The sequence below is a fragment of the Tyto alba genome, unplaced genomic scaffold (genome assembly GCF_018691265.1).
Source record: "Tyto alba isolate M040663 unplaced genomic scaffold, T.alba_DEE_v4.0 Super-Scaffold_28, whole genome shotgun sequence".
In the NCBI taxonomy this organism is placed as follows: Eukaryota; Metazoa; Chordata; class Aves; order Strigiformes; family Tytonidae; genus Tyto; species Tyto alba.
The window spans coordinates 1,359,541-1,378,404 of NW_024881302.1; the positions used below are offsets into that span (position 1 = coordinate 1,359,541).

The 18,864-nt window shown below is 55.5% G+C and overlaps 1 protein-coding gene across 2 annotated transcripts in view; it reads right to left on the reverse strand.

Moving 5' to 3' along the window:
* Positions 1-18,864, reverse strand: part of PRKCB (protein kinase C beta) — a 130,432-nt gene that overhangs the window by 63,370 nt on the left and 48,198 nt on the right. For both annotated transcript variants that reach the window (XM_042798552.1, XM_042798551.1), the window contains exons 3-5: positions 16,411-16,493; positions 2,928-3,039; positions 984-1,112 (exon numbers count right to left, since the gene is read on the reverse strand). In XM_042798552.1, the coding sequence (XP_042654486.1) occupies positions 984-1,112; positions 2,928-3,039; positions 16,411-16,493 (324 nt within the window). The remainder of the gene's footprint in view (positions 1-983; positions 1,113-2,927; positions 3,040-16,410; positions 16,494-18,864) is intronic.

Here is an 18,864-nt window from a genome sequence, read left to right on the forward strand (position 1 = left end):
AGGAGTTCCAGGACAGAGGAGACGGGGATGGGGGACAAGGGGCTCCCCTGCGGGTGGCTGCCGGGTCCCTGGGACGCCCGGATGCCTGCAGCTCCCCCGGCCCCGTCTCCCACCGCCTTGGCACATCCCCGGCGGCGGATGCCGCGAGATGGCACTGCCACTCCGTGCCTCCCCTGGGGACGTGCCCACGCGGGACGGCTCCTGCCTGCCCACCACCCATCGCCGGGGCGGTCGGATCCATGCCAGACCCGCCCCCCCCCCCCCCCCGCCACCCCGGCCCCGGGGTGTCCTGTGAGCACCAGGCCACACTCCAGCTCTCCGTCGGGGCTGGGAAACTGCAAGGAAATGTGGAGAGCGACGGTTGCCTTCGCCAGGGGAGTGCGGAGGGGCTGATGTCCCGGTGTGCCCCGTAGCGTGTGTGGGGGGGGGTCCGACGTCCCCATGCCACAGGGACAGCCTGCCCCAGCAGCCCCCGAGCACCACGCGGGAAGGCAGCACCCGCCCCAGAGTCCCCAAAATCGGTGGGAGAAGGTTGCAAAAGCTCTAGTCAGATAAAAGGACCATCCAAGACACCCGTCGAGACCTGAACGGGCCCAGGTAGCACCGAGGGCATGGGAAGAGCAGCAGGAAATGGCCGGTCACCCTCACACAGACAGCCCGACACGAGCAACATTTTCACACGGCGTAGCTGAACGGAGGAACTTTGCCACCCCCCTTCCCGGGGTGCTGTGGATGCTGAAATTTCACATGATTCAAAAAGCAGTTTGAAAAGCCCGTAACAAAAAGCTCCTTAGAACAGATGGCCCCTGGAGCCCCAGCCAGTGCTTGCCAGCGGGCAGGAGCGCGCCTGGAGCCTTGTCCTGCCCTGCCAGGCGCTCGCTCCTGACCCCCCCCTGCGCCCCCCGCCCCCGCTGCGGCCAGCACAGCCCACACCAGCCCCGAGGGGCAAGCGGGGCGTCCCCGGCGCGGGGGTTTGCACCTACCTACGACGGTGAGCACGTCCTTCTCGATGTCGGCCCTGATGTATATCCGTCCCCGGCGCTCGGTGTGGTCCGTCCCGCAGAGGCTGGGGACGTTCATCACGCAGCGCTTGTGCACGTTCATCATACAGGCTGCGGGGCGGAGAGGAAGGAAGGAAGGAAGGGACACTGGCACTCCCGTCACCTCTGCCAAAGCCCACGGGGCGTTCAGAGGGGATGGCAGGGGCGGGGAAGAACCCGTCCTCATTTTAACTGGCGATGTGTCTGAGGGATTCGGGGATGAACACGCAGCAAACTGGACCTTCAAACACAGCCGGAGACTCCGGCAGAGCCCTGCCCGCACGCAGGGACCCACCGCCACCGGCAGATCTGGGCCCTGCCTACACAGATCAGGGCTTTTAGCCCTTACTCTAATTACAGGAGGTTTGCTGATTTATCAAACTCCCCTTCCGTCACACGCGTGGTGCAACGCTGGATTCACCAGGAGCTGATAAGGGGCACTAAAAATGACCTGTGTGTGTGTAGATATATACACATATAAAAATTTATATAATAAAATATATAAATATATATATAAAAATGTATATTGTAAAGAAATCCATTTCCACTTGCTAACATTTTAAAGGTGATAATGAATACACTGTTCCCACAACAGTCAGCAAGCTTCTATATTTATGAGAAAGCCAGCACATGGTGAACAGCAGAGTATGCTGTTCCCCGCAGGCAGCGCTGTATATTCACAGTCCTTTTAAAAAGCAATGTACAAGATTAACTTGGAAAATAACGGATCTCTCCCCGCGTCCTCTCCCTCTTCTCCCATCCTCCATTTTCTCCTCTCCGAGCAGAAATTCCCCAGGTGCTCCCGCGCCCCAGCGCCAGCGTGCGCGGAGCCCAGCGCCCTGTGCCGCCGCGGCAGGGACGGCCACGGCCACGGGGTGTCAGCCGGAGCCGGCGCTGCCGAGAGCGGGAGCGAGATGATGCTGCTGGGGGGGTGGGGGGGACACACACACACAAGGAGGATGATGAGGGGGGACGGTGCAGGGAGGGACAAAGGTGATGCTGCAGGGGGGACATGGAGGACGCTGCTGGGGGGGAGAAGGGGGATGCTGGGGGGGTGGGCGAGGGGGATGCTGCAGGGGGCACGCTGGAAGGGGGGACAAGGGGGATGAGGGGGGACAATGGCAATGAGGGGGACAGTAAAGAGGGGACAAGAGGATGAGGGGGACACTGCAGGGGGGACAAGGGGATGAGGGGGACGCTAAAGAGGGGACAAGGGGATGATGGGGACACTGCAGGGGGAACAAGGGGATGAGGGGGACACTGCAGGGGGGACAAGGGGATGAGGGGGACGCTAAAGAGGGGACAAAGGGATGAGGGGGACGCTAAAGAGGGGACAAGGGGATGATGGGGACACTGCAGGGGGAACAAGGGGATGAGGAGGACACTGCAGGGGGGACAATGGCAATGAGCAGGGACACTACAGAGGGGATAAGGGGGATGTAGGGGACACTGCAGGGGGTACAAGGGGGATGATGGGGACACTGCAGGGGGGACAAAGAGGATGCTGTGAGGGGGACAAGGGAGATGAGGGAGACACTGCAGAGTGGACAAGGGGGACACTGCAGGGGGGACAAGGGCAATGCTGCGGGGGGGACAATGGCAATGAGGGGGACGCTGCAGGGGGGACAAGGGGGATGCTGCAGCGGGGAGGCAGGCAGGATCCCCCCCCCAGCCAGACGCCCTTCCCTCCCCTCTCCCTGCAGCACTCGGGGGGCTCCCCACAAGAGGAGAGGAGGTGCCCACTCGTGCCCAGCCCCTCGGGTGCCAGCAGCGTGCTCCGCACTGGTGGCAGAGGGGACAGGCTCTGGGCTGCAGCCCCTGCCCAGGCCCTCGGGGGGCCAGAGTCCTCCCCCCCACTGCAACCGCAGCCACCGGCACGTCACTTACTGTCACATTTCATCCCCTGGTGAATGAGCCCGTACAGCAACGACCCGCAGTGGTCACAGAAGGTGGGGCTGGAGTACGTGTGGATTTTAAATTTGTGTTTGCTCCGGGGATCCTAGGAGGAAAATAAAAGATAAAGATTATAAACTTGCATCAAATATTGGCAAGACACCACCGCTCTCCGCGTTTCAGCTGCCAGCTGGCTTCGGAGGTGCTGTTAATGGACTTCAGTCAACTGCCACCGACTGATGTGGACCTTTTCCAACAGTCGCCAAGATCCAGCTTTATTACTCTTTATATGTGTTGCCATAACAATGAAAAAGCAATGCATGGGCTTGTCTGGGGATTTATTGTTTTAAAATAACTTGGGTCTTAGCGTAGAAAACACCAGGTGAAATTGGTACGTAAGAGCCAACATAAGGGCTGGACACTACTCAGCTTCCACGTCAACCCAGTGGGGTAAAGCAGAAAAAACCACCCATGGTTTCCATCTATATTAAGACTACCCAGTAAACATCTCTGTGCTCTGGTGCCAACCCCTCCGCAGCACACTCCTAGGGAATCAAGCTGCTCAGGGTATACTTTAATATTTTGAGCTTTCTTAAAACCAACGGCAGACATTTCTGTGGCAGCAGAGCATGCAAAACCAGGAGCGCTCAGTTTATCCCAGACGCTGCTCACAGTCTCGCACAGGCACTTTGCAGACGGGGCTCCTGGACTCCACAAGTTAAAGCCAAACAAATTCAAATGAGAAACAACTTCTCAACAGGGAGACAAGGTTGACCCCTGAAGCGAGTGACTGAGGCAGCCCAAGGATTTGGTATTTCTCGGTACCTTCCGTGCAAGACAAGATAATGCTGGAAGCCCTGACCAAACCTCAGTTATTCAGCCCAACGCAGAGGAACTTTAAGACAACGTGAAGTTATACAGGAGGGAGGACAAGGGAACGTCTGCTGCTGGCCCCAAAGCAGCATGGCCGTGAACAGCGGGGGTTTACGTGGCCGGGGTCACTGGGGAAGCTGGAGAAGCCCCAGCACAGGGCGGGGAGGTCCCGGGGGGACCGTGGGGCAGAGCCAGGGCCGCCGGCGGGGTGGGCAGCACGGCTCGGGGGGCAAGGAGTGGGGCAGCCCACAGCACCCACCCGGGCACGGCCGGGACACGCCGGCAGGCAGCTGCTGGCTTCAATTCATCTCAGGTTAATTGTTTGAGGGTTAGGGATGAGGCACAGCCCCCAGCTCGGTCATTTGAGCTGACTGGCTGTTTAATGGCCTGGAAAGGTGCCCGGGTATTAGCAAAGACACCTTTTCAGGGCACTGTAAGCTAAGTAAATTAATAAAGAGTGGAGTCAGAACTGAGCTAAAACGTAGCTGCCAATACCCTACCTCCCCCTGAAATTAGTTTTCCTACTGCTATTGCACTGATGCTTTCAGTTGCATTAATCACTAATATTCTGCACTATTTCACAGCACCACAGATAACTTGAGTGATACCAGAAAGGTGGAAGCGTAATGGAGCTTCATTTAATTCAATCTGTTAAATGCAAGGGATTAGGTACATGCTTCAGTAAATGTATTGTACTTGAAATTGAAAATATCTCGCATTTTACCCTAAGCAAATCGCTTCTAGATACAGACTGCAACGTGCCGCTGGCGGCAGTGTCGCAGGAAGGCTGACAGGACGAGGGTTCACCACTAACCTGCCTCCTGGACACCCCCAGCTACCAAAGAGACAGTTCTTTAAGTCACAGTGTACGTCTGACAGCCTTTTGCATTCCCCGGAGATAGCAGAGAGCATGGGAAACTTAAACCTGGGGTTTAGGCCAGAGGAGGAGGCCGGGGGAGAAGCTCCCCCCCGAAAGCTTCGGGCAGGCTGCTGGGGTTGGAGCCGGGCAGCCGATGGCGAGCGCGGTGCCGCCGGGGGGGGAACACCGGGCACAACCCGACACCAGGGCAGACCCCAAACACCTTCCGAAGAGGCTTACGGGCTTAGTCAGATCCGTCCGCTGGACGTGTTGTAAGCCCTTGAAAACTCGCCCTGCACGATTTGATAACCTGAGCTCCGTCCGTAGGGCAGCTCAGGACCATCCCCGTGAGCAGCTTTGCCCGTACAACACAGAAAATCGGCGTGAACCTGCTCCCAACAGCTCCCGGTGCCTGCGGGCGCGGGGGCAGCGCTCACAGGTCCACCCACACACAGGCAGGAACGGCTCAGGACCCCTCCCCGGAGATGAGGCGCCTCAGAAAACACAAAGCTTTCTTTTGGCACCATCCCGGGAGAAATGAGGTCTCTGCCCAGCCTGTCGCGACGCTGAACCCTGCATCCCGCAGAGCCCCCCCCCCGGGCACAGCACCAGCTCCCCTCAATGCAGAGGAGGGCGACCCCGGGACGCCGGGCACCGGCCCAGCACCGCTGACCCTCCGTGGGCAGCAGGATGAGGGCGGTGGCGGCCGGGCCCGGGGGCAGCTCCAGCAGAAGCCACGTGCCAGCCAAACCCCAGCGTGTGACACGGGGAGGAATCGCCCCCGAGTGCTCCAGTTTCTGTGTTCCCTTCTAGAAACAGATATTCCTGGTTCAGGCAAATGAAAGCTTTAGTCATTCATAAAAAACACAAGCTTAATGCAAAATGAGACAATTTCCACTTCATGCGAAGGATGCTAAATTCCCACTGGAACTGAGACTCAAAAAAAGCCAGAGCTAGAAGAGAAAAGCGTGCGCCGAGCAGCGCTGCGGTGGCAAGAGTGTGCTGGCAGGAGCGGCCGCAGGGCTCTAAACCGCTCCCCCGGCACCCCAGCCCCAGGAGCAGGGACCCCCCCTGTCGCTCACGGGGGTGGCTCAGGCTTCACCTTCTGCCCCCACCCCCCAGGGGCTGTTTTGGAGAGACGCAGCACCCAGAGGGGCCAGAGCCCCAAGGGTGTGAGGGTGCTGGAGGCAGCCGGGCGTGGGGAGGCAGAGCTGCTTCTCCGGCGGCCAGGGCGCGGGGTGGGGGCCCGTTTCACCTTGACTGGTGCTTTAGAAGGTGCCAGAAACTGGAAATTCGAGATATCATTTTCGAACAAGGCTGAAGTCATTTTACAAAGAGACTATTTTTGTACCACAGAGACAAGGATGACGAGATCACTGCATATGCAGATGCTGAGAAACTTAAAACAAGAATGGTTAAAAAGAAGTTTGCCAAGAAAAGGCACTCCTCCTCCACCCTGCCAGTGCAGAGCCATCCTTGAAGAAAAGGGCAGAAAAAGCTTTATTTGGAGCAGAACTGGAAAATGCCATTAGGAGTGTTTTACTGCATTGAGACGCTCTGACCTTTCTAATCAGCACTGCCACAGATCTGTCATCCTCCGAGCAGAGGGACGTGTCCGTGTCCTGAGGATGTGAGCCCCAACGAAGGAGCCAGAACGAGAGCCAGGGAAGGAGAGGAGCTGCTGTTGACTTTGACCTGGTACCCTGCAAGCACCGACCCATCAGAGGCTTCTGCTTCTCAACCTGACAGCAGGTTTTGGATTTGAAGTGAGCCAGTGCAATACTGCATCCCTGACTTACTGCATCCCTGACGTGCAGAGCAAACCTCACAGCCCCCGGCTTCCCCCAGAACCACACACACCCCCCTAAGTTCCTCCTACCCGAGCCGTCCCCGGCCATCCCACCGCGGGCAGCCTGCGGCTCTGCGGGCCAGGGCTGAAGCAGCCCGAGCTCTCCCGCTCTGCCAGGAACGCAAGAAATTTGATGCGTGAGTGAGTAACCAGCTTGTGGCCTTCAAGGCACTCTGAGCACAGCCCAGCCAGACCCTTACTGAGGCTCAGCAGTCGCCTGTGCCTTTCTTCAGGGTCATACCCACCACCCTGCTTGCCGAATGCCTGTAAGGCACGCTCTCCTGCTGAGCCCTGATGGAGATGCTGATGCAGGAGCCACCGCTCGCCAATTACGGGCGGGCGGGCAGCTGGTGGCACGGATCAGGTTGACAATTTATTCACAGCCCGCGGTAGCCAGGAATCCGTTTGCTCTTTTGCGGCAGTGTCAGAGGCGCGTCGGGCAGCAGCGAGCCAAGGCGTGAGCGCGGAGCGGGGCGAGCAGGGCAGCGCAGCACTGGCAGCGAGCAAGGGCGTTTTGCTTCAGCTACTTCTCACTCAAAGCCCGTGCCCTGGCAAGGGCAGCAGCCCTCTGTCCTAGCCACAGCTGTGGGCACTGCGCTGGATGCCGCCTGGGCTTTCATTTACTTCTGCACTAAATTCAGCTTCGCCCAGCGCCGCCGCAGCACAGGCATCGCCTCTGCCCGGGGCAGGGAGGAGGTGGGAGGCAGAGCAAGGACCAGATCCTTCCTCAGGCCCAGCAGTCTGAGCCGGAAAACATTTTTAAAATGGCCAGCGCTTTGGGGATCATCTCTAAAATTAGTCAGAGGTGAAGGGCACTGAAGTTTCTTGCTCCCCTGTGCAAATAATCCCCCAGACCCCGGCTCCCGCCGCTCTCTCGGAGCAGCGCTTGTCCTTCGGCCAGCCCAGACCCGCACCCACGGCTGATGCTGTTCTAACCCTGCGTGGTGACAGCCTCCGCTGCACGCTACACAACAGCCACGCAGGTTTGCTTCACGATTATGCGCCCCTGCTTCCCGCATCTCATTGCAGAGAAAGCTTTAAATGATCTCTTCTGAAGAAGATTTAACACAGTTCATGTGAAGAGACTTCTAAAGTGAGTTCCATAGCAATTTAAGCAGCAAAATCGCAGAGCTAATATAATACAGAAACAGCTCGCTGTCTGCACCTAATGAAACTCAGGCAATGGACATAAGCCCAAAAACCTCACAATCTGTTCCCACATTTACCATGGGGAAAATCCACACCCCCTCATTACACAGGGAACAATTCACAGCAGAGACAGAAGTGGCCTGACAGCAACTCTAAAGGTGACACTGGAGGGAAAAGCCTGTCCTTTCTTCCAGGTTTGTAAGAGGTTGGGCCAGGCACGCGAAGGAGGCAGCTCCAGGCAGCATCCCCTTCTTGCCAACATCTTACAGAAGCCAGGAGGTGGGGGGGAGATAAATGGAGGAAAAACGGTGGCCACCAGAGTCAGGGAACCCATGCTTTCGGCAGGGATGGGCTTTCAGCAGCACTCGCCCGTCCTGTCCAGGACCTGCAGCCAGGAGCTGCTGCCCTGGGGATGCACCTCCTGCATCTTCCCACCTTCTTGCCCAGGGCTGGAAAAACGCCTTTGGTGAGAACAGCTCCAAATCCCAGCAAAAACCAAGCAAATGAGTCATGGAACAAGTGCGATGGGTCTTTGTTTCAATGAAAAGAGCCATGACAACCCGTAGAGACTCCGCTGAAAAAAGGGTTACACACAGGAGGAAAACGCAGGTCCTGATCAAGGCAAGACAGCCAAGGCTTGGGCTATCTTTTCTATCGTAACTCGAGGAAGCCTCCTTCAGCATGCCACATTTTAAAGATGATTGACACTGCCACACCAGTAAGTGATACCAGAACTATTTTTCTATCATTTCTATCATGTACGGCCGCAGAAAACCTTGTACAGCACAGGGCCCCCGAGCCCGGCCAGCTGCAAGCGAGTCTGCAGGCACGAGCCTCGCGGCTTGGGCTGCCTCCGTCTCAAACATGCGGCCGCAGATAAAACCCACCCTTGACAGCTTCCAGCAAGTTAATACATTTTTATTGACAAAAGATCTCATCTGCTAGTCAGACAACTGCAGAGGGATATGGATGACAGTTATTCTTCTCTTGCTGCTGCCAACGCTGAATAAAATACACTCTTATCAAGCTGCAAAAAAAAAAAAAGCCAAACTCAGCTTTTTTTCCCTGAGCAGCATTAGCATCTCAAAATCATTTAGAAATGTTTGTTATCTTTCCTGTGCCTTGAGAGTCATTTTATTATAGTGTAAGCTCTCCATGAGCGCGGGGCTCCCACAGCGCTTTCCCTGCACCCTGCAGCCTCTGGATTGCCTGAAACAGCACAGAGACCCCTGAAACAGCACAGAGACCCCCAAAACAGCAGAGACCCCCTGAAACAGCACAGAGACCCCCGAAACAGCGCAGAGACCCCCTGAAACAGCACAGAGACCCCCGAAACAGCGCAGAGACCCCCCCAAAACAGCACAGAGACCCCCTGAAACAGCACAGAGACCCCCCAAAACAGCACAGAGACCCCCTGAAACAGCACAGAGACCCCCTGAAACACCTCCCATCTGCAGGATGCTTCCTTCTTAGACCCCGCCCCGATGCCACCGGGGTGGGCACAGGCTGCAGCACCCACCTCACTGCCCTCCCCATAGTTATGGCTCTGCATAAACCCAGTTCAGACCCAGCCACAGGGCCTCCGGACCCCCCCGCCCTCCCTGATCCCCTCCTTTACACCCGTTAAGATTGCAGCCTCTGGTTAACCAGACACGCGCACACACACACACACACATCCCCGAGAAAACAAGAGAAGAGCTTTTCAATTACAGGGCTGAAGCCATGTGCAGGCTGGCAGGAGAAAGAGCCGGGCTCCGGCAGAGCCAGGGAAGCACCAGAAGGTGCTGGGAGGGAGGAAGGCAGATACATCTTCATCCCACGGGAACTGTCACCGGCTGCCTGCACCGGCAGGAGCGTGTGCCCTCGCCCAAGGGGCAGATGGCACACACCACCGGAGCTGGAGAAGTTAATTAGCAAGCCAAAAGCAAGCAGCAAGTTGCAGCAAGGCTGTGAAGATCGGCTCATGCACCAGACCCGGGGCACCCCAGAGGTCTGCGAGGAGGGCTCGGGGTGCCGCTCTCCATGGCAGGACCTGGGCAAAAGGGTGCTTGGTGTCTTCGGGAAGGTCCTGAAGGGCACATCTGAGGGAAGGGAAGGCAGCCCCACATCTCACCTCGACGGGCAGAGCTCAGGGAGAACCCTCTGCCGCGGGACCACTCGGCAGCAGGCACCCCTTCCCATGGGAGATAATCCCACAACGGCAAAACTTGAAGGAGCTGCTAATTTTCAGGTAGTACAGACAGCATCTCCATTTGGTCTGCTGCTGACATCTCGCTGCTAATTAACGCCAGCCCACATTTGCCCGAATGCTCTAGAGGAGAAACTGAAGTCGGGGAAGGAGAAGCAACTCCCTTTGCACCCTGCTACAAGCGTCAGGTTGGGGCCCAGTGACACTGTGCCTGAAGGAATAACGACCACGTCCTGATGCTGCGAAGGCAGATCCTGACTCTAATAACACGTGTCTGACCCACAGCCTGTGGAGCGTCTCTCTCCTTCTAAGAGACGGTGGCAGAAACACTTTCTTCAGTACAAACACACAGCTCTGGAGCTTTTCGAGAAAGGAGGAGCCCAAGACACAGGAAAAATAATTCTACCTCCAGCAAACAGAGCGTGGAAAGACCAAAGGCGCCATGGTGATAACATTGCAGAAATCCCTCTCCTAAAGTTGCAGATGGTGGAAAAATTAAATGCAAAATTGAAACAAAGCTACAATGTCCTGTTACCTTCCTAGAGCAACTCTGATATTTATTAATGCACCCTGATTAGATGACCTCTAACAGGATAATGCAAAGAAGGTCATTTTAATGATTATTTTGTCTACAATTTAAATAATTATGCATTCCACTAATAGCTCCGACTATAATTAGGTTTGCCAACTGGATTACATTACACATGCCTGACTTCAGCTCCCGAAGACCTTGCCATATTCCCGAGAACTTCAGCTTGAGCGGTCACCGCCAGCTCTGCCTCCCGCGACGAGGCGCGGGCGGGAGTGCCGGAGCTGACCGGGAAAACCAGCAGAGCTGGGCCCTGGAAGGGCCCCTTGGGTCGGCCTCTCCCGAACCGCGCGCCAGCCTGCGCTCTGGGTCTGCTGGGCAGAGGCTGCAGCCCAACCGTGTCGCTGGGCGAGCTGGGGGGGGGCTCAGGCCCGCCGGAGGAATGCAGGCCTAGCTGGGCCCCCGGCCCGGCCTGCTGGGCCCAGCCTGGCCTGGCCCGCTGGGCCCAGCCCGGCCCGGCCCGCTGGGCCCAGCCCAGCCTGGCCCGGCCTAGCCCGGCCCACTGGGCCCAGCCCGGCCCGATGGGCCCAGCCCGGCCCGGCCCGCTGGGCCCAGCCCGGCCCACTGGGCCCAGCCCGGCCCGGCCCGGCCCGCTGGGCCCGGCTTTGAGGGGGACATGGTAAAAATGCCCCTGCCCTCCTCTAGCCAGCCCTGTGTGACAGAGCCATCGGCCCCAGCAATGCCGCTGCCCAAAACCCAGACCCACCATCACCTCCCCAGCCAGCCAAGCAGTATAAAAATACCCTGCCATGACTGAAGAGCAATCTAGCACAAAAGCAGCCCCGGTGCCTTCAGTACCAGCATTTATAGTTACAGCTTCATTCTCGACTGCAAGAAGCAATTAATTTTATTTTCTTTTTTCTTTACTTAGAGGCCCTATCATCTCTGTATAATTAGTCCTACTCTCCTAGATGGAAGATTCCTATTCAGTAGGCTTTGCAAGGTTAAACACACACACACTCTCGCTCCCCTCAAGGAGGTTCAAACACAACCAGCTCAAACAGAAAACTGCTCCAAAGTAGGACCAGTCAACAGTAACAGAAAGAGACTTTGACATTTCACTGCTCTCCAGTTATTCTGTTATGCTCCAAAAAGCGTAAAATGTCAGCGTCCCCCCAGGGTTATCTGCTTGATACAGGCACAAGCCACCACCCCACAAAGCACTTAGGCACATACTTAACTTCAAACAGATGAGTTTTATTTAAGTAACTAGTGTTTCTCAGGTGTTTAAAATTAAGCATCCATATATACCATAAGCACTTTACAGGATGCAAAATGTTTTTCTCCTTGATTCTCAAGTTATGAAGCACAACAAGACAGAGAGATCAAGGAGCAAAGTTTTTTTTTCTTTTAATACTCTTTTTTCCCCCACCCTGGGCTCCATGACTAGCATACTAAAACAGAGCAACTCTGGGGATGAGAATGAGCAGCCAGCTGGCACTAAAAGCTCCAGCCCAGGCTGGGATCTGGCTGGAACTGCAGCATCTCTCCTTTGCAGCCCCAGCCAGAGCCGCCTCTTCCAGCCGCCGCCGCTCTGCCCCTGCAGATGCCGAGCACGGGGATGCCATCTCACTGCACAAATCTCTTCCCTCTCCAGCCCAGCAGAATCACGTGGCCCGCTGTAACGACAAGCACACTGCAAGGTTTAAACAAACGCAATAAATCAAACTCACTCTTTCTGCAAGATTTCACCGGATAGTCGCATTTGTGAAAGACATTTAGCCAGATTGCTGCACTGACTGAAAAAATACAGAGTTATAACCATTACAACCTAGATGCTACCAGCATTTGACATAATTATAGGTCGCTCTGGATTCGTGCTGTGGTTATTAGCAACAGCAGAGCAGAGGAAAACTCAAGCTTTGCATCAGTTCAAAATGAAGTCCCTGTCCTCGGCCCATTCCCCAAGTAGACAGGACACTGCTGTTTGCTGAAGTAGTTTTCCATCTCCTGATTCAAAGCTCCTTAAGGATTATATTGCTGTAAGAAGCTTGACTGCCAGTGCAGAAGGGACCAGTTCTGCCCTCCATGCACCCCCAGTTACACCCCAACTGCCAGCTGTGCAGGGGAACAGATCAGAGGGTCTCCGAGAGGGCAAAAAAATCCGGCTACCAAAGGGCCGTTTTTGCTCCCTGCTTCAAGTCTCAAGCATCTGCATTCCTCTCTTCGTTTTCAAAAATAATGTATTAAAAATTAATTAACACAAACTGGACGGCTTTTACCCATCTGCTCGATGAGCCACAGTGGCAACTCCGATGCAGCAATAAGAGCAAGCAGCAGAGAATCCAATCAAGGGCCTTTACGCGTGTCCTGGTATCGAGTGGTGCCTCTTAAAATGTGACAACTTTGATTTAATTTCGACTTTTCCCTTCCCAGGCAGAGGCTGCCCACGGTAAGCTACAGCCCCAGGGTGGGAGGAGACACGCGTGTGCCAGACCTCCTGCTCGGGGAGCGGGACCAGCCTGCCCAAGGGCTTCTCGCTGCTCCTTGCTTGCCCCAGCTTGGACAGGGCTGGCGGGGAGAAAAAGCAAAGCATTGCATCCACCTTCAGCCAAAACTCTGCACAGAAAGAGGCAAAGCATCTCCCCGGTACCGGCTGCGAGCTGCCATCCAGATGATGAGCAAGGAGAGAGCGGCGCCCGGGCGGGCAGGCTGCCCGACGCCCAAGCAAAGCTCCGGAGGCGGCATCTGGATCACAGCCGTCCCCGCTCTCCCGCTGCCAAACTCATTTTCCTTCAGCAAGGTTAAGTGGTTTCAGCGTTTGCCATCTCCCTCTGCCCTGACCGCCTTCGCTGGCACCTTTTCTGCTGGATTTGCACCAAACCAGGAAGGGTTTCCAGCTCTGCCGCCCGAGAAGCGCCCCGGAGCACCCACCCAGCCGGGGGCCACGCACAGCTATGGGGCCAGCACCCCCCCGGGTGCCCACAGCCACCCAGCCCCAGCCAGGGGTGGGAGCCTGGGGGCTCTGCTCAGACAGCAGCTCCTTCTACCGTTATGTTACTTGTAAGGCTGCTTGAGGTGCAAGGTTTCATCTCTGCATGCACAGATATCTAAACACATACCCAAACATGTATATTTTTGGATATATGACATACACCTCTTGTAGCCTGGATTAGGTCTGCAGGGTGCCAGACCTGCAAGTGGGGTTTGCTGCCATTTTCTTCATGAGTTTTAGATGACAGAGAGCAGAGAAAGCCTGAATGTCAGAGCTAAATCCACGTGGCCAGAAGGAACCTCACTGCATGACAATCCTTAGCAGCAAAGGTTGTTGTCAAACCTCCAGCCCCACTGGCTGCACAAGGGAGGGAGCCCACCCTGAAAAAAACAGAGGCATGAAGGTGAGCGGTGCAAAGCCATCGCTTCCCTCGCCTGCAACTCCACCCGCGCCAGGTCCGGGCTCAGGAACAAACCCGGATGACTGCTTTGGGGTCAGGGTGCTCAAAGAGGACCCTGGCAGCCTCCCCTGACCTTCAGGTTCATAAAGACATATTACAGCCAACAGTCTGCAGAGCCAGAGTGCTCGTGGGTGTGTCAGTCTCTCTTGGGTTGGCATCTCTGCAGAATCTCCTTTTCCCCTCCACTAATTGTCACGGTTCAATAGCCACCAATATACCACAATTAGCAGTAGCCCCTACAGAGAAGAAAGTCCTCAGTGAGGAAAGTGATAGTCATATGCAAAGTGCCCAGGGAGGGGGGATTTAAAAACCCATGTAATATCTTGACTAATTGTCTGGTGGGAAGTGGAAATAAAACCGGGCTTATCAAACTGTGCACAAGCCCAAGCCTGAAAGCATCTGGTTTTGGGGCTACCCCAGCAGCACCCCCAGCAGCCACGTCGATGGCACACGGGGGCAGGACCCGGGCGAGCTGGAAGACACCTACCAGGGCAGCTCTGCCTGTGGGAAACGGCCAAAAAAAGCTTCATTATCCGCTCGTTACAGCAAACACCCTGCCAAGCATCCCCTTCCCGAGGAGGAGGAGTGCTGTCAGCACGCTTCTGCACGCCGGGGGCACCGCGCTGCGCAGCTGGGGCTGGGGGGCTGCGGGCGCATGTGCCCCGAGAAATCCAACATCGGGGGCTCGGGGTCGAAATAGGGTTTTGCACAGGCAGGTCCCTCGATCCGGCACAGACCAAGCTGGGCACCGGGATAAAGTCAGCTCCGTGCTAGAGCCCGAGCAGTGACCGGGTTCAGGGGCAGCTCTGGGGACATGGGGGGTGTCAGGGACCATCCCACCCCGTCCCCCAGCCCGGGGACCCCGGCAGCTCTGCCCAGCGGTTCTTTGGGCCCAGAGCCCAGCCGGTTTCTCAGATCCAAACCAGAAATGCCCCAAGCCCAGCACACTCACACAGCAGGAAAAAACAGAGAGCAGGGGAAGGCAGCAAGCCTGCCTCGGGTTTGGCTGGAACAGAATCGCAGTTTTGGGGAAGGATCCCAGACCGGGACCCAGGCTCAGCCCTTCCCCTCCACGTCCCCCCCAGCCCCTCCCTGGCTGACTCTGTACCCAAAGGGGCTGACCCCCCACTCTGCCCCTTTCCTGTGAGCCTCGCCCCCTCCCCGAAAGCTCCCATTTCTCATAATCACGGCACGCAGCCCCATTTTGGGCAGGGTGACTGACAACGTGTGTTTAGCCCCCACCTTCAGCTGCCTGTTACACTGCCTGCTCCCACTGGTTCTATTTTTAAGGGTGAGAGTTGTGGTGCACTGTCGTTTCCCCGATTCGATCTCTTTCCTCCTAGCAGTTCCCCAAATTAGCCAGTTTCCACAGTAAAACACAAAAACTGCCAGACAGACCTGAAAGGCGCTGGCAGAACCACGCCGAGGAGCCCAAGCCAGCTCCGCTCCGCTGCTCCAGCTCTCTCACGCGCCCCCAAAAGCCCGGGGATTCACCCGGAAATTAAGCCCTTGTGAAAATGAGGACAGGGACTTAGCGGGCATTTGGGTGGTTTTCTGGTTTTTAGAGAATGGCAATACTGTTTTCCAAACGTCACACCGAGACTGGTATTTCCCAGTCATTTTGTTGTCATTGATGCTGCCGTCCGGTCAGTTCTGTGTTTTCTGAGGGAGTCAAAGCAAACGCAGCAACACTGGCCGGGCAAATCACAAGCAGTAAAACCACGAAATGTCCCTTGAGAAGACGAAACACGTATATCAGTTTAATTAAACCTGCAAGATGATACACACCAGACTTGAAGAAACTGCTTGCTTTTAGTGAGGAGGAGGAGTAGGGATGCTGCCGGCCGGCGGCCGAGAGCCCCGACACCAGCAACGCCGAACAAGCGCGGGGCAATGCAGGACCGGCACGGAAACACCGATGTGGGGCAGAGACGCCTTCGGGAAAAGTGATGAGCTGAAGAGGAACAAGGGCAGGCACATTCCCCGGGGCTGACTCTAGTCCAGGCATCTGCTAAATGACAGCTAATTCTTTCAGGTATTTCGCTTGTGACAAAAGGAATTGATCATGACCTTGAAACAAACCCTGACAGAAGAGAGAGTCTTCTTCAGCTCAGGGCACACTGGCCAAAGGCTTAAAGCAGCTTTTTAACACTCAGTGCTTCATGCATGTTAATTAACCCCAAAACTAAAACCTTGGTTCAGGAGGCAGGCTCTAGAAATGTCATTTTACTGATGGGGAAACTGAGGCTGCGACTCCAGGGACTAAAGGGAGATGGGGCAAGGCTGCAGACTCGGGCCCGTACTGAAACGTCTCTGCGTTCCTGCACATTCTCCCTGCTCTGCTGAGAGCACGTTATTGGATGATCTGAAAGTGTTTTAAAGTGTCTCAAAAATATTCGAGAGCCTACACAACTATGAATACCAATGGATTAGAGACACCCGTGAAATAACGGCACAGAAGTGTCATCAGCCTCAAGAAAGCTGGAGGAGCATCATCTCCAAGTTGCTGTGAAGCAGGGCGATCCACAGAACACCGCGCTGTGCCTCCTCCCAGGGCGCTGGAGCGGGTACTTACATCCGAGGCAGGGCCTTTATCAGCGCCGGGGCAGGAGAAGGTGACGAACTCATGGCACCGCTTGTGCACGACGAAGCAGCAAACTGCAAAGAGAAGACAGTGACAGTGTCAGGGGTACGTTACGGGGTTGGCACCGCGGGAATCCAGAGCCGAAAAAAATAAATAGCTATTACGTCTGATTTACGAAAAGAGACATACAGGACTCTAAGCAGGTTTCTTTAAGTAAACCTGCGGCACATTTTTAAACCTTCTTGAATAGCATCAGCTGGACCAGGCATTTCAGTAAAACTAAGCAGAAGCAAAATGTTGAGCAAATGTCAGAGGAGGGCTGGGAACCCTTATGTTCGCTTTGAGCTCATTGTCACTCGCGGCACACGCTCTGAGGTCACCGCCGCGTATAAAAAGAGGGAGAATCTGGCATTCACGGGTATCTGAGCTGAAAAGTGCATGTGTCCAAAAATGGAAGATTGTACCAATGGGAACAGGTGGGCAATTTTCCTCCCACAGCTCCGCTTTTCTTCAGCAACTCCACAGCCTCCATTTGCCAGACCAGAAGACACGTACGTCTTCCTCTCCTCACGCACGCATGTCGATGACAAAGTCACCCTTCTGGGAACAGCGCAGGAAAATTAATCCCAACACGCCATTACCCAGACTTTCAAGCGTAAGTATCCAGAGCTAAACCCACATCCCTTAAACCACCAAACCCTTACAGCACACGCTAATCTGAAGCTGCCAGCAGTATTTTTGCAGCCTGCGCAGTCGAAGCGCTGTACCGAAAGGCTGGTTTTGTTCCCTAAACGCCAAATAAGCCCCTCACTTTCAGGGACAGACCTTGAGAAGGCCACTCAGCACCAGCGGTGACTTCAGCTGACAGCCCAGGTCCTCCTCAGGGGGTGTCAGCCCACCTCGCCCTGCAGCTGGAGGTGGCATTTGAGCAGCCGGGGTGCCCCAGGTCTGGGGAACAGAGGCACCGCCTCGCACCCCCCATCACCCCTGACACGGGTGCCAGCCCCCCCCCGGTCCAACCGCGCTCTGCACCATATCGGCACCGTGCTCCGTCCCAAGGGGCGAGACCCCAGCCCCGAGGCAATGCCGCGCACGAAGGGAGCCCGGGCAGGAATGGAGCGAACCCAAGAACTGCTGATTGTGGGACCAAAGCAAAGCTGTGCAAAGGCTGCGCTTCTCCTGGGGGAAACCCGGGCACCAAACGCGGCTCTGTCTCAGGGGTCCCTTCTTTGCCACATCCCCTTCCCAAGAGCCGCAGTTACGCTAAAGGGAAGAGCGACTGGAAGATGAGACGCACAGTCAACCAGGGTTCAGAGAAATCGAGCACGTAAAACAAACGGAGCAGTAAAAAAAACGAAGCAGGTTTCAATCACCTCACTACCAGACTTTTCCCAAGGAACAAGGAAAGGCGAGTGACATTTGCCATTAAACTCACAATCCCCTTATTGGGCCTTGCTACATCCACCTTCAAATTCATTTTCCTTTTTGCATTTTTCATTTTGAAAAAAACAAACCCATAAGGTTTGAGAGGCACAACAGCTGCCAAGAACTCTCTCCTCACAGGACCTCTCACTTGCTTTTCTGAGTCTAACAAATAAACATTTTTTTGAAAACATTGTCCGCCATTCCTGCCATTTGTATAGAGAGACAGAAGCATCTGGGAAGCAGGAAGGAAGAAATTAGAACTCTATTAGCAAAGATTTGTCCTGAAGTGTGTGTATAAACTCAATAAGGCTCCACGAGAGGCTGGAGCGCAGGCGCTGTCGGGAGGTTGCACGCTGATGCCAGCATCTAGGCTGCGGTGGGAGATTCCCAACGGAGCCGGAATAATTTCAGTTCAATAGAAGAAACAAGATTGCTACTAGGCTGAACTTCCTCATGCCATATATAAAAAGGCTGGTGGATGCAAACCCGACTCCGAAGAGTACCTAAAAGAAAGAACGTGCACTTTCCACGTGCACCTCCCCTGAAGAGGGCAAGGGCAGGCTGGCCTTACGGAGAGTCAGAAATCTGACCTTTCTATTTTTGCTCTCACAGAAAGACGCGGTGCTTTGGTTCCAAAAGCAACACCCCTGGGTCAGATAGGAGCGGGGCCCTGCTCTGCATTCCCAGGCACGCATCACTCCCGGGAGCGCGCACCAAGAATCTACAGTGGCTTTCCATACTCTGCTCATTACACATCTGCCAGGCAGAAGTTGGGTGAGAAGGAGAAAAAGGTAATGTGCAGGGGTAAGGGCAAGGAGGACACAGGACAGATGCTCAGAGCCGTGCGGGAGGACGACTGGAGCGAGCGAAGCGCAGGTGGGTGTGCACCGCGACCCTGGGCGAGCCGCTCGCTCCCGCCTTGCCACAGAACACATTTATTTTACATTTTCACTTGCATAAGCAGAAGAGGTGAAATGCCCATTTCTAGCGGCGAGAGGCTAGAAAGCCAATGTCTGAGAA